Raw genomic sequence first — 16,119 nt, 5'->3', positions numbered from 1 at the left:
CTCCTGGTATATTCTTCTTCTTCTCCATACTGGATAGGCCTGTTTTTTTTTTCTTCCCTCATGTTGAAACCAGTCAATACCGCTAATCACCCTTGCTGCTATTCTCTGTAGCTATTCCGGTATCCTATAGCTATTATGATATTCTTGTGAAGGGACCATCAGAGCTGTGTACTCAAGACGAACATACCAAGTATTGCTTAGTTCCTCGAGTCACATTTTTGACCTCCTCTTTGCCTTTTTGAATGCTGCTGATGCTTTCAGATTCACAACTCCTAGATCTCTTTTCTGAGTGGCAATAGCTAATTTATAGCTTATTGTTCTATGCATTAGGAAAAAACAACTTAAGACTCTAGGATTGCTCGCTGTCATTCAACAACAGTAAGTGTTCCTTCAGAAGAAAAATTAATTAATTAAATTTATTAACTCCTTCCTAGACCTTCAAAAAGCACTGAGACGTTGACTGGTCTGTTAAAGCTTCCTGGAATCATTTAAATTTGCAAATTAATGACTAGGAGACTAATGAACTAATGACTTGTCTGGTGAACTTAAATGGGACAGCTTGCAGAGCCTAAGTCCAAGGGTATATGAGCACTGAGCTGCCACTGACAGACAAGGCTGTGCCCCTACAGTCTCCCACTCCAATTATTGCTTTAATCAATTTTAGACTTGAATTCAAATTTTAAGATTTCTGGTATCTCTCAGAAAACGCAGTGATGGATAATACAGTGCACAGAACTGCAATCAAGTATCATCACAGCAGACCCAGAAGAGCTGCAAACACCCCGGATTGCCTAAGAAGCTGACTTAGTTCCAGCTACTGCAGAAAAAGCTAGCCTTGTGCAAAATGAGGCATTCACACCAAAAAAGCAAGACGCTTGCTGATAAAAGCTTCAAAGCGGCAGCTTGCTGGGTAACAGGCACTGTAGTGTGCTGCCTCTGTTCCTCTGCCAGCACTATTTATTTATATTCTTGTTCTGAGGCAGACTGGGGCTGTCCATTTCAGATCCGGCTCTCGCTGTTTATCCCTGTTGCTACAGCCTCAGTGATGGTGTCCCATTTCTTAACCTTCATCAGCTTTCACTGACCCCTCTCATGACACGCACTTTTTCTGGTCTGAAATGCTTTCACCAGCTCATGGCAGCCCCCTGCTACAACCCTGCCGTAGCGGCTCACATTCCCCCTATCATTTTCCCTTCCCGGCAGCCCTGCACGCCGCTAAATATACAAAGCGCTGTGCTGGAAGCAGGAGCGATGTGCCACTCGCTGGAGCACAGCTCCACCTGTTTGCCAGGCCAGCAAACAGGTGACTTTTTAATAAAATAAATAAAAAAAAAAAAAAACAAAAGAGGGGCTGGAGGTGCTGAAAGCAAATGGCCAGCAAGGGCCTACAAGCCTGATGAGCGGTAACCGCACATGAGGATGCGTTACTCAGCCTGGATGCTGTTACTTGTAATTTAAAGAGGGCTCAAGATTGACCTGAGGTTATGTTTCTCTTAAGAGGGTCTCCCTAATCTTACACCTTCACAAGGTTACGAAAATGTGTTGCCCACCAGCACAGCCACCCCTGCTTCCCACCCCAGTCTTCTCTTTCCACCCCACCTGATCTGCCTCAGCCTCTCTCCCCACTCTGCTTCCCCTGCAGAAAAGCTTAAATCCCCTTGCCATGCTGCAGCACAAGGCACAACCCTCATTAGTCAAACCAAATCCTTCCCTAAGCTTGGGGTTATGTGAGGTAAACGAGACGGCACTTTCACTCCTCAGGCAGACATTTTTTTGGTGGAGGCGACCCCCACTGCATTTTTGGGGGTCTTTCCTGACCTCTGCTAGAAGGAGCTACAGGGGTACCCCGCTATCAGCCACCAGAGCCTGCAGGGACATGGAGCCCTACCCGGGCTAGCAGCAGCAACAGGGAGATGTGGCCCCAAGCCTTGTGAGGGACAAATCCACCCCGGCCCCCCCACCCCCTCCGGCTCCCCGCAGAGGCACCTGTCGGCAGCAAGCAGCGCCCCCAGCACCCCCGACACCCCTTTTCTTTCATTTTTTTCTCCTTTTTTTCTACAAAAAAGCGGCGTGGCCCCGCAACCCCGTCCCCCTCCTGCCCGGAGCGGCGGCACCCACCCGCAACCATCACCCCCCCGGCACGCAAAGGGCGTTTCGAGCGGGGAGGGCACTGCGACGTTACACCGGGGGGATAAAAATAAAGCGGGGAGGGAAAGAAAGGAGGAAGGAGGGTTAGAGGGAAGGCAGAGAGGGGCTGAGAGCCAAAGGGAAAGCACGCCGGGTCCGGGAGCCCCCACCTCTGATCTGCTTTTGAGGCTGCTTCTTTTGGGTCTGAGCAGGACGTCTTTAAAGTCCAGCTTGAGGTCTGCGTCCACACGGGGCATCTTGCTTGGGGGGGGGTCAGGCTGCAGCAGCCCCAGCTCTCCTGCCGGCTCAGCACGGCTCGGCACGGCTCGGCACAGCACGGCTGGGCTGGGCTGCACCGCGCCGCCTGCAGAGCCGCGGCGGCCAAAGCCCGAGGGCCGTGCACGGAGCCTATTTATAGGGCGCTTTATTAGGAGCGCAGCCGGCCGCCCCTTGCCCCTGCTTCTCCGCCGGGCTGGGCGCTGGCCGTGTGTGTGTGTGTGTCTGTATGGCAGTGGGGACGGGGATGGGGGCGCGGTGCCCGCCTGCAGCTGCCCGTGCAGGGCGAGGCGAGGCGCGGGCACCGCCGGTGGTTTAAGGGCAGAGCAAGGGCAGAGCAAATGGCGCCTCCGTGTGCCCGAGCGGCGTGCAGCCGGCCAGGAGGGAGCCTGCCGGGGGCTCAAAATGTGCCGACATTTTGTCTCCCCTCCCCTTTTCCGACACCCCGGGGACGGTGGCGGGCCCATGGCCGCCGCCTCGCCCTGGCCGGAGGCGGCCCTGAGGGGGATGCGGCCATATGGGGTGGTGGCGCTCCCCCAGTGTTTTTGGGGCACAAAGTTTGCCTTACAAAGCTTTTGGTCTGCTTGGGTGGTGGAGCGGGGCCCGCTGCAGGAGCCCCCAGAGCTGGTCCCGAATGTGGCAAAGCACTGGTGCCTGTTTTCTGCCTTAAAAACCAAAAACATGCAGCTGGCTGGTCACAGGAGAGCAGTCACACCACTGGCCACCGTTAAATTCTTATTTTAGTACACGTACAGGAAGCTTCTTTTGCTCCCCATAACACAGAGAAGCCTGATCTGGGACTTTATATTATTTCAACGCAACAGGAGGTTGAAAAACCCCCATAGCAACAGAATCGGGTACGCTGGGTCCGGTCTGCATCAGCTGGCACAGGGATTGATACAAGGGTACCATAGGAGAGGACTTCCATGGGATTCTTTGAGACTAATAGACCTTGAGATTGGTCTATTTAATTATGAAGTCAGTTGGTAGTTAGATTTGGGCTTCTTTGCAAGAGACACGCTTGCTCAGAGCATTATCAGTGACTGGAAACTGAAGCAGGGGAAGATCGTTGGTGGCTTCCCTTCCTCAGCCGCACTGCACGATGAAGTAGTGCTTTCTTCTTTATCTAAAAGCTGCACACATTCAGTCAACACCCTGCCTCCAACAAAGCTCTTTTATACCTCTGTGTCCCAGTGTCCCAGCTAATTTAATAAGACTGAGCACGAGGCCCAGGCTTTACACAGCGGACAGACATTTGGGTGCTTGCTGTTTTAATGTCCAGGTTTAGAGGCCTTGGATCAGTCTTCTAAGAAGCTTTGAGACTTCATAGCTCCCCAGGATGTTCCCTGAGAGGCTGGCATTGTGGCTGCTTCCCACAGAAATGTGTGGGTGAAACAGGACCCTTTACAATCAGTCTCATCAGTTTAACAAAGGCTGTTCACTTGGTGGTTTCTCCACAGTTCAGCAATAAGAGAGCTAATAAAATTTATCCTTTAGACAGATACCACATCTCCCACCATTTACACATAGAATCACGGAATGGTTTGGGTTGGAAGGGACCTTAAAGACCATCCAGTTCCAGCTTCCCATGAGACCAGGCTGCCCAAAGCCCCATGCAACCTGGCCTTGAACACTTCCAGGGATGGGGCATGCACAGCTTCTCCGGGCAACCTGCACCAGTGCCTCACCACCACTAGATTCTTCCTTATATCTAATCTAAATGTACCCTCTTTTAGTTTTAAGCCATTACTCCTTGTCGTATCACTGCTCTCCTTGTTAAGAGTCCCTCCCCAGCTTTCCTGTAGGCCCCCTTTAGGTACTGGAAGATTGTTATAAGGTCTCCCCGGAGCCTTCTCTTCTCCAGGCTTGAAACCCCAGCTCCCTCAGCCTATCTTTGTGGCCCTCCTCTGGACTCATTCTAACAGGTCCACGTCCTTCTTGTGCTGGGGGCCCCAAAGCTGAACACAGCAATCCAGGTGGGGTCTCACGAGAACACAGTGAGCACCTGCACCTCCCTTGCCCCGCTGACCATGCTGCTTTTGATACAGCCCAGGATACGTTTGGCTTTCTGGGCTGCAAGCACACCTTGCTGGCTCATGTTAAGCTTCTCATCAAACAACACCCCCAAGTCCTTCTCTGCAGGGCTGTTCTCAATCCATTCCCCACCCAGCCTGTATTTGTGCTTGGGATTGCCCCAACCCAAGTGCAGGACCTTGCACTTGGCCTTGTTGAACTTCATGAGGTTCTCACAGGCCCACCTCTCAAGCCTGTCCAGGTCCCTCTGGATGGCAGCCAGAGCCATTGACCACAACTCTTTGAGTGTGACCATCCAGCCAATTCCTTATGCACGGAGTGGTCCATCCATCAAATCTACATCTCTCCAATCTAGAGACAAAGATACCATGCAGAACAAATGCCAAATGCTTTGCGCAAGTTCAGGTAGATGAAGACAGTTGCTCTTCCCTTATTGACCAATGCTATAACCCCATTGTATAGGGCCACCAGATTTGTCAGGCATGATCAGCCCTCAGTGAAGCCATGTTGTCTGTCACCAATCACCTCGTTATTTTCCATGTGCCTTAGCATAGGTTCCAGAAGGATCTGCTCCATGATCTTGCAAGGCACAGAAGTGAGACTGACTGGCCTGTAGTTCCCTGGGACTTCATTTTTTTTAATTATGAGAATAGGGCCTGTGAAAGTGGCACACCTGTAGTAGAGCACTGAAAATGGAGAAAACACAAATGGTTTCTGTGTCACTGCCTGCCACCGTATCTTCTCTTCACTCCCCATGGCAGGCATGGGATGCTGAGAAGTGAGAAAGAAGCCACTAGGCATGCAGAAGATCGGCACTGTTGTGGGGAGTAGGAGTTGGAATTATCAGTAGCAGTGATACTTGTAAACCCCAGAAAATCCATGCCTGATGCTATGTCTCATTTCAGGTATTTTCATTTCAATTTCCCCTCACAGAACTTGCCATGCTATTTTTTGTAGATTACAGTATCTGCTAATATGCAGATAGTATTTTCCCCATGTGCACATACCAACAGACTAGTCTGGTCTCTCAGTTCAGCTCTGATCTTGGAAATTTACAAAGTTTGAAATGCACCACTTTCTCATTTAAAGATATCTTTTCTGCAATTAAAACTATGTTTTTGCTGAACCATCTCTGTCTTTTTCAGTGTCCTTTCTGAAGTCTAGACACCAGAAGGGACATGATCAGTAATCATGTTAATTTCACAGGAAGAAATAAATGTCACCTCTTTATGTGTCTTTGCTATTCCTCTTTATATCTGCAGTGAGCCCATGTTAGCTTTGTGCTTGGAAGATAAGGCTGTTCAGCCAGGTTGAATGCAGTTCCGGTATTTATACTGGAAGTACAAATGAGCTACTACTGATTTCAGAGATTAGCATATGTAAATGATCCCAATTACTTTCCTTCAGAACTGCTCTTTTCTCTACTGGGTTGTTTTACATTTATGCCTAAGAACAAATGGAACAATGAACTCTGAAGACAATACAGGTGTCACTTCTTAGGTCTTCTGACCGTTTCCTAAACGTGGTGTTTTAGAAGAGGGAGGAGTGATCATAATACCACGTTTCAAGAAGAAATGCCTATCTGACTTCAGCCTATGATTACCTAAGAGTTATTTTTATCCTTGTGATCTTCATGCTGTTACTGTAATTGTAAATTCTGTTGTATTTTGTAATAGAAATGAGTTCACAAATGGGGTCTAGTGACAAAGCACACAGAAGAGGCCAAGGTGCTCATTGGCATCTTCACCTTGGTCTTCCCTGGAAAGACTTGCCTTCAGGAATCCCAGGCCTCTGAGACTGGTGGAAAGTCAGGAACAATGAAGACTTACCCTCAGCAGAGCAGAATTGAGTCAGGGAATATTTAAACAGCTTGTTCATATGCAGGTTGATGGGATCTGGTGGGATGCACTCAGGTGCTGGGGGAGCTGGCCAGTGCCACTGTGACACCATTCTAGATTAGCTGTGAAAGATCATGGTGTTCAGTTCCTGAGGGCTGTAGAAAGCAAATAGCACTCCCCTCTTCAAGAAGAGCAAAAGGAGTATGGGGAGGAACGACAGGCCAGTCAGTGCCTAGAAAAGCAATGGAGCAAATAATCCTGGAAAACGTTTCCAAACCTACGAAGGACAAGAAGGTGACTGGAAGTAGTTGGCATGAATTTATGAAGACAAAATAATGCTCAGCTAATATAATTGCCTTCTATGATGAAATTACTTGTTTGGTGGATGAGGGGTGAGCAATGGATGTTGTTTATTTTGATTTTAGCAAGGTTTTTGACAGACTCCCTTACAGCAGCAAATGGATGAAGTGCAGTCTAGATAAAATGACAATGAAGTAGACTGAAAACTGAGTGAACCTCTAGGCTCAAAGGGTTGTGCTCAGTGACATGCAGTCCAGCTGGAGGTCAGTCTCTCACTTGCGGTGTACCAGGTTATTTGTATGTGGCATTAAAAACAGCCCTTTTTGTCCATGCTCAGCTTTCTTCTTATTTGAATAAGAGTAACTTCCTCACCAACCCCTTGGTAATGAAACAGCCACTCAGTGATAACCTTAAGGAATGAGGTTGTCATTATTTGTCAACGGAAACCCGTAGCTTGATGGTCACAGCTGATGCACAGCTAACACAACTGAAGCACATGCTGACTTCTTTGCTGTGGTTCCCAGTAAAATGTTACAGCCTCATACAGCTCCATGCAGACAGCCTGTAACAGCATGCTTATTTATGGACTGTGGTGAGCAGTAGTGAAAGCACAGCTCAGCTGGCAGGTGCTCCCACAAACTGTGCCACAACTTGCCAACAAAATCCCACATCTGGAAGGAGCAACATGCTGCAGGGTGTGTGATGAGGGTGCTTCACTGTTACAGAGAATCGGTATGCTTGGGAAATTTAAATCTCCTTTATTTTTCTGTTTGAATTTGGGCTACATTGGCTACATTGAAAAACATTCACCAGCAGATGGATTGAGAGACCTAGCTCAGCAAACCCTGCAAATGCAAGCAGAAGATTTCTTTTGGATGTGGAGATAAGGGACTTTCTCTGAACTATCACTCGTATTACAGCATCTACACCATGCCTTTTGCTGGCCTTGATAGTCAGCAGAACTGGGAGGAGTGGGGCTGACACCCCTGACCTACATAGCTGTGCCAGGCAGACTTCAGCCATGTGCACGAGGATCACTTGTTATGAAGAGAAGAGACTCATGCCATAGGCATTTTCATTAAAATCAAAGGTTTTAAGGTAGACTACTAATCAGGATCTAAGCCCCAGGCCCAAGATGAATTCAGTAGGACACCTTCTTATTCAAGGTAGAATTTGTTTCTGAGCAAATGACAGTATCCATACCTTTTGATTTCAGCAAGTTTAAAATGCTAATTATAAGTAGTCAGATCAATTAATAATTAATGAGACTCTGACCTTCCTTGGCTTATGAAATACATTTAGAGTCCATCTGTATTTGTAAATAAAATGGACCAAGCCCATTTTCTGTCTTTGCAAGGCCAAGGGCAGAGCATAGCTTGCTTGTAGCATCTGTTTATCAGATGCCACATGTGAGCTTCAGGGGGTTTCACTCCTACAGCATATTGGAAGCAGTCTGATGCTGTTCCCTGAACTGTGCTCAGACTACCTGGCAGAATGCTGGCTGGCCTGCTTGTCCAAAGGAGGATGATATTAATTAAAGAGTATGGACCACGGCATGGTGGAGCTTATGGCCCTGCACCGGTCCAGCTTGGTGTACTAAAGGGCTTTAGTGTTATGAAAAAGGTCTGTGGATTTTATTCAAGTGGGACAAAACTTAATATACTATGCACTGTGAGTTGATTATATCTACAAATCATATCCAACTCCTGTGTACTATAAAAGAAAGTGAGATTCTTTCCACGGAAAAGCCAACTCCCAGGATGGAGGAGGGAGTATGTTGTTGCATCAGAGCTCTGCATATGGAGCCAGCCCAGTGGTGCCTACCTACAGAAGGAGGCACAGACTGAAATGCACAAAATACCATCTAAGAAAACACTTTTGATGCCCGTGAGGGGTGTAGAACACTGACAGAGTTTGCCCAGAGATGTTGTGGAGTCTCTGTCCTCAGAGATGTTCAAAACCCGACTGGACATGGTCCTGGACAACCTGCCTTAGCTGAACCTGTCTGGACTAGATGACCTTGAGTGGTCCTTGCTGACCTTTGCCACATCCTGTGGCTCTGTACATTACTTTGCCATTACAGAGTATCTTCTGTTATGAGATCGCAAGAGGCTTTAAATATTCTTGTCATTATATTCTTCATTTGTTGGCCATAAACATCGTTAAAGCTCCATATCATGAGAGAAAGGCAAGGAAAGACAAATCGAATGATAAAGTAAAATCACATGCAAGTTACACATCCGAACTGTGATTATGATCTCGCGTTGCCCTTGTAGCAGCAAAACTACTAGCTGCAGCAGAATTGTCCCTACTTAATACCACTGCGGGGTGAAATAGGCCATGGGGTATACTCATCAGGGAGAAGTGGCGCAGTGCTGTAGCCTACCTACACGGGTTTGGCATTTAGAGCAAGCTGACTTCAGGCAGCCAATGCTAACTCCCATTAGCATCATTAGGATTAGGCCCTATGTATTCTTATTCCTTACAGCTCTGAGAAAATCCCTTGGTGTGATGTTCATGGCTCTCCAGGCTTTTGGTGCCTGGTGGGCACTTATAAGGCCTCTCCTATATTTTCTTCTCACAGACTCTTGCTTTGGGCCTGGGCCTCACACGTGTCCATGTGTTTGCATCTGCTGTCCTCTAAAATTATTTGACAGCCTGGCTACATGGCCTCCCCATCCCAGACTAGAAGGATGGAGGTCTTTTTGTCTGGGCTGGACCTAAGCTAATGTACCAGGGTTTTCCAAAAGTGACTGAACCATGTTCTCTATAAGAGGCCAAGCAAGTTAAGTTAGATAGCAAAAATACCTCAGTAAATAACAAATTATATTTTGAAAGTGAATAAAAGTAATAATGCACACCTGCAAGTAGGATTTGGGCTGAGAAAAACTTGTCAAAAGCAAATTTTGAGTGTTGCCTGCATAGCAGCTGATTTCTTCTTGTCAGCAGATCACCTACTGTCATGACAGGACATGCGAATTTCACAGCGACAGGCCAGACTCTCCTGGGTCTGGCAATGCCCCTTTTTCCTGATGTCTGCATTCAAACTTGAATGTAAGCCTGCTACTGAACTTCATCCATCATTATTAGCCTGGAATATTAGCCTACTGTTAATTCAACCTGCGTGTTCAAGGAGACGATAACGCTGGATTCAAGCCGTCCTTTGTGCAAATGCTTTTGTCTCACAAGCAGTTGATTTTACAGTACTATACAAGCAACACAAATACTAGCATTGCTGTTTGCCTTTTAAATTCATTTTTATTTTTATTTTTTGAATGGTTTGTTTTGGCGTGGGTTGTTTGTTTGTTTGTTTGTTTTGTGTGTTTTAATTTTTACTGTACCTGTATCAACCTGCTGCTCCCCTTATGTTGTCTATTTCTTGTGGAACTGGTGAGCTCTAGGTTTATCCCTGAGTCTGTGCTACTCAGGATCGAGGTGGTTAACACAGATACTGTTGTGCATTGAAAAGTAAAAATAGTTCCCTTAGGCTTGACACCATTGATTTGGTCAGCCCCTCGGGAGCAAGGCAGACTGAGGTCCTGAAAGTCCATTTCCTGCTTATCAAGAAGGGTCAGGACATTGTCTGTTTTAGCCCTGGTGATTGTTTTCTTTGGGCTGGTGCCCAAAGCCTGTTTGAATAAGCACACTGCTGTTGCTATACGAGATAAATGAAAGGCACATCATTAATAAAAAGGCATTGTATAGCCAAATGGTATTTTCTTTATTTTCTGGGCTTTCCATGACGTTTTTCTGTTGGGTGAAATCTTGCTAAGAATTCTGAACAGAAAAAAAAATGATTCTAAACTGCAAACATCTGGTAATGCCTAGCTCTTGATCCCAGTTTAATCTTTATTTAAAGAAAAACTTTGAAACTTTGCTGCCCAACTGCACCATCTACAGGCAAAAAACCCCACATTGCTGATAGTCTTACATTACGTTTGGTCTTTATTAAGCACTTTCTTTTAATCACCGCAAATAATAAATAAAAGTAGATTTTTCCAATTTTAACCTGAACCAGTTGTGAGGGTTTTTTTTTTTTTTTTTTTTGTCTTTTGAATTCCACATTACGTTTCTCACAACTTTAAATGCCTTGTATGCTTGGCCCAGGAGTTTTCCTTCTGCAGAACACAAAGTAATTTACCTCTTATCATGGGAAAATAGAAGAGCTAGCTGGATTGGACCTATGCCACACTTTAAGAGTTTAGGGAGATGTAGAGAAAAGCCGCATTCATCAGCAGTCACATGCTGTTTTGTTAACACACCTACACAGGGATTATGTTAAACATCGACTACGCTGTCATTGCTGTGCCTTTCTTACCCGTAGTTCCTCGCTGACTAATGTTAAAGATATTCTTAAAGTGACCTAGAAAACGCTGCCTCTCTCTCCCACAGCAAATTAAACCTTGCTAAATATTCTCCTATATCACTATGATAAAACGGGAAGGGAAAATTTAATGCACAGGCTGGAGAAAAATACGCACCGGTTTTGCAGGGCTGTTTAAAAAGTGAAGATTATTCACATGTGGGGCCACTCTAGATGCATGTCTGTAGCTGTTGGCTTGTATCTAACACACTGCTGGGTGTCTAGGATATTTCAGTAAACGCATAGGACAACCATGTTCTGAAACCCACGGATCAAATCTTGTCGATCACCCTCTTTAGCATTTTTTTTTCTCCTGTGAACAAGTATGTTTAAAAATCTATTCCCCAGTGGTAATGAAGTAGCCCTTAAAAACGGTAGATATACACATTCTGTCAGGAAAATACAAATAAATTTGAATAATTATGTTCTTGTTAGAGAACAAGGGGCTAAATTCAAGATCTCTGCTTTGCTTGGGTTTTATTTAGTCTTGTGCACAGTACAGTTTCTGGAAAGCTCTGTGGAACAAAACCATGATTTGTCCCAGAGGGTATGCAGCACCCAGAGCCAGTAAGGCACTCATCCTGATTACAATCTCTTCGCATTAATATAATGAAGGCTTCTGGAATACACTGCATCTTGTCAGTCTGTTACCCTGCATCCTTGCCCAGCAAATTGTCTGTTGCTTTGCATATTGATTTTTGCCCACCTGTCTCTCCCTTTGTCCCAAGCTGCCGTGCAGCAGTGCTGTTCCTTGAAGTTAAAAGAGTTGGCATGTTTCACACCACCGTCCTTATTTCAGCAAAGGCAGAAGTCACTTCCATATGTGGTTTGCAGAGTGCTTTGGGATCCTTCAGGATGAAAGGTGTGATATAAATATAAGATACCATTCATTCCATTTTTTCCCCGGCACACACAGTGCTAATAGGTTTTCCTTTCATCTGGAGCTCCCCTGACTAAATTGTCAAACATCTCAGTAATACCAGGAACGTTTGCTTCAGGCATACTCATAATCACCGCTCTGTTAGCTCCTCCTTACAAAAGGATGGCTATTCTCCAGGCACACAATCGACTCTCCTACTACCAAATGCCTCTTTATTCTTACCCTCCTCAATAGCTTCTCTTAACAATTTCCCTCGAGTTTCATTGCTTCAGTGTAATCCTCTGGCTCTCATTCAGCTCCTGTTTCCTATTTGCCATGTCAGTTCACCTGCAGCACGTTGTAAAGCCTGTGCTGATCCTGTATCCTGAGTAAAAAGGACCGGTGTAAGGGTATTTCTTTGGACTTCTGAGTCCTGTGCCTGTCTTTCTTCCTTCCACTGTGCTCGGATGGCAAAGGCTCTTCCTCTTTAGGCGGAGTGCTGTGAGGAGAGCAATAATCAGCTTCTCCAGGCTACCTAAGCAGCAGCTCATTCTCTCCGCAGAAAGAAAGGAAGAGGCAAAACACAATTGCTTTTCTGAGCCTTCTGCCTGGCTCTGTGGGAAAGGGAATAATTAGCCTCATTAAGCTGTGGGGCCAGCAGCCACTTGCCTTCCCTGCAGTCCCCTCACTTGACCCCGCTGCATTAGCGCCAGGGTAAGAGCAGCGCAGCAGGCGAGTCGCTACCAGCTCTGGCCGAAAATTATGGGAGCAAAATTATTTTTGCTCCCATGTTTCTGCAGCTTCAGCTACAAGTTACTTCTCTACTTTTCACCCCAACACGCTGCTGTTGGGTTGTAGTATATCGCTTGCCAGAGCAAGAGCTTGTTGAGAAAACCAGAGAGCTGCAATGTCCCTTTGGGGCCATGCAAACAAGTTTTGTGAATTTTGGTAAAGGAGATACGTGGGGCTACACTGTCGTGTGAGGAAAAGGATAGGGATAAATAAAGGGCTGTAAACATTTGATTTCCTGATCATTGAAGTGGATCCACTCTTGAACCATTGAATCTGGTGCCAAATTTGGTGAAAAGACATCTTTCTTTACTCCTGATTACTTTCCTAAGCCTTCTTTTGGGTGATGGCATAGCAGACTTGCATATTCCATGGAACAGTCTGCCTTTCCTTGCTTACCCAAGAACAAACTGGGACTAAGTCCATAGAATCCATCAGTGGTGTCATCACATAAAACTCATATGCGTAAGGCAAAAGAAGTCCTTGTATTCTCTTTTCCCACAATTCAGAGCAGAGCTGAGAAATGCATACCATTTTGATATTTAAAAAGCATTTAATATTTAGTCAGAACAGACGTGTGGCATGTGAAGAACATGGGCATATATGTGAACTGAGCTTTGGGAAACATTAATAATGAATTATGCTGATAAAGAACAGCTGTATTCTTACATCAGAAACCGTGGGGACAAATAATTAATTTTGTTTCATTAATTTTCCAATTCTTTCCTGGCAAAAAGTCCAGAAATGCTTAGACTACAGATCTAATTGTCATGACAACAGTGGATGTATGAAGAGATCGGATCAGTTATTGGGTCATCAGATGTTATTAGAAAACTTGACTTCTATTTCTGCAATGTTAAGCATTGCACCACACCTCCCAGGCTCCTTTTTTGTAGTTGACTACTACCAGGAAGTCTGGGGAAAAGGCTGTGATAAAATGTCAATGATAATTTTCGTCTTTAATGCAGAGGAGCTGGAGTTTGTTTCTGAATCTCAGCTGAGCAGGGCTGCACACAGCTGTGAGTCAGAAGGGGGGAACAAGGGTGCAATGTGAATTCCCTTCTGAGTGACAATAATACGGGAGGGCCCGGGCCAGGGATAATACACACACGATGCTCAGCTGCCCCTAAGTCCCAATGAACCAACTCATGCAACAGCCCCTTCCTGGAGGGGACTTTGCCTAGCAGTGGCCCATGAAAGCACTGCAGGATGCGATGGGATGTGTGGTGGTGGGCTTGGCATCAAAGGAAACTTTTAGAAACTTTTCCTAGCATGTCCATGCTGCAGGTGGAGCCTTCTTTCCTTATGTGCCTCTGATGCTGGAGCTTAGTGTGGGTTTACATTTGTGTTTAGCATATCAACAAGGACACGGACATACACAGCATATATACATACAAAAGCTGTACATCAAAACATTCCTGTTACAGCAAGTCTGCAAACCGAGGAAACAATTAGGAACCAGTAGATATAAAAAGGACAGAGTGTGACTCCAGTTCCTGGGAAATATGGGCTAAATCTTGGCTGGTATTAGACATTCTATTTATATTTAATCAAGTGCTTTTGAATGAGTGAAATTTGATTTCAGTGGCAGGCAGATCAGAAATCTTGGCATTGTTTTTTTCTGATGAAGCAATCTTGACAAGTACACATGGCTGGTACTTAAAAATTCCTGTTGCGTCGTTGAAATGCTTCCAGGCATCACTTAATCAGGTGAAGGAGATCTTAGCTCATTCCTTGCTCTCATTCAGGTTTGCCAATTATAGCTTGTCTAGAATTTCATCTCCTCTCACTTGCAAACTTCAATTCTTGTGAATTTCTGCAGCTAAACTGAGCGATCAGACCCAACATTTCTGACATGCACAGTGTGTACTCTCCCTCTGCACCATGCTGGCAACAGTGGGGAGCACTGCGAGTCCTCCAGCCTGGCTGGATATTTTGTTTGGGTCTGGTATTTTGTCTAGAGTGGGTTGGAAGGACTTCAGGGGCAGGACTGCATGGCTGCATCTCACCCCATTACATCCCGCTGGTTGAACTGGAGTCCATTTGGGATATCTGCTGCTGTTTTTCTCTAGAAATTCAGGCACTGGAGACACCAGGCTGTCCTGACAGGGAGGTCGTGACACCAGGGAGAACGTGCCACGTTCGTGAATGCCACACTACAGCACTGCTGTTCCTGAGGAGGTGACCTTCAGGAGAAGAGGGAACTTGAGGGACATATCACTGCTTTCAACACCTAAGCAGCTGGGTGGGGATACCAAGGAGAAGGCTCAGGTATTCAGAAGGCATCTGGACGTGGTCCTGAACAACCAGCTCTAGGTGGCCCTGCTTGAGCAGGAGGGTTGGGCAGGACGATCTCCTGAGGCCCCACGCAACCTAAACCATTTTGTAATTCTGTTTCGTAAGCCTGCACGTGGCCTACACACCTCGACAGGCAAGGCCTGGAAGAGGGCTTTCAATATTGCCAAGACCTGCGGACCTAAGAGCATACGGGAATGAATATCTTACCCTCTCCCAGCAATTTAGTAAACAGCCAGCAGGAAAAGCTCACCAAGATCTGTGATGCATGAGAGTCTTTACAGGATCTTCAGGCATCAAATGGGTGGTGATTGACAGCAGCCATCTCCACTTTTACAACAGCACAGCTTGTAATGAGTCTGTCATGTTACATCCAGGGCTTCAAGGGTTTAGGCAGGTGGGTGTTGCTGCTGGTAACATCGAGCCCGTAAGCTTTGTTGCTAAATGACAAGCCTGCATGCAGTGTGGCCGCAGCAGTTTACTCCTTACTTGTCCACCCTTTCACCTGTTTCACATGCTCAGGTTTCACATTTGGCTACAGGATTGATCCAACTGGCCTAAGCAGCCACCAGCTTTTTCCATCCTTGGCTTCTTTCCCCCACGCTTCCCCACACCCCTGTTATCGCAGAAGTCCACCAGTCTGTGCCTCTGCCTAGTAACTACACTGGAAGTGCTGCTTAAAAGATAATCCGGCAAAAGAAGTTTTAGTTACACCATGACCTGCTTTCACGTGTGCCAACATCAACAGCTGGGCCAGAGCTTCACTGGAAAAGACACAGGCACTGGAGCAAGCAGAGGCATAAGTGCCATGGAGAAGTGCACATGGAAGGATCCGTGCAACTGTGGATTGCAGAAGGGCTCAGATCCTGCTAGAAATGAGCTGGGTTGGGTTAGACAGGTTGGCTGGTTGCAGGGCAGTGAGTGGGAAGGGATTAGTGACGGCCAGAGGACTGCACGCTGTGTTTTACTCAGCCAGGGAGCTGCAAATTGCTCTCAGTCAGCAGCAGACCTCGGCCCTCCCTTAGGTGAGGGAGCTTTGGGATCACCTCTGCAGCCGGGAGCAACTGAGCCACTGGTACTACGGGGGGTACACAAGCCAGAAGGGGGCAGAGCCGCTTTCAGTCCATTTAAGAAATGTCTTTCTGTGCTTTGGAGGCTCCACTCTCCTTTCTTCAGCACCTTCTACCGGGAAGAGCAAAGGGAAGAAGCACTTGCAGTGAAGCTCCTTGCACCTCTGG

General features: G+C 46.4%; 2 protein-coding genes across 2 annotated transcripts in view; one reads left to right on the top strand and one right to left on the bottom strand.

Annotated features, from left to right (window-relative positions):
* The window catches only part of GMPR (guanosine monophosphate reductase), a 32,046-nt gene extending 29,297 nt beyond the window's left edge, over window positions 1–2,749 (bottom strand). The window contains exon 1 of the mRNA XM_084508632.1: window positions 2,298–2,749. Coding sequence (XP_084364758.1) covers window positions 2,298–2,384 — 87 coding nt within the window. The 5' untranslated portion in view covers window positions 2,385–2,749. The remainder of the gene's footprint in view (window positions 1–2,297) is intronic.
* ATXN1 (ataxin 1) overlaps window positions 1–16,119 on the top strand; it is a 265,892-nt gene that overhangs the window by 227,344 nt on the left and 22,429 nt on the right. The gene's annotated exons all lie outside the window — the stretch shown is intronic.

This window comes from Aythya ferina (assembly GCF_964211825.1).
Source record: "Aythya ferina genome assembly, chromosome: 2".
NCBI lineage: Eukaryota > Metazoa > Chordata > Aves > Anseriformes > Anatidae > Aythya > Aythya ferina.
This window is presented reverse-complemented; position numbering and strand designations above follow the sequence as displayed.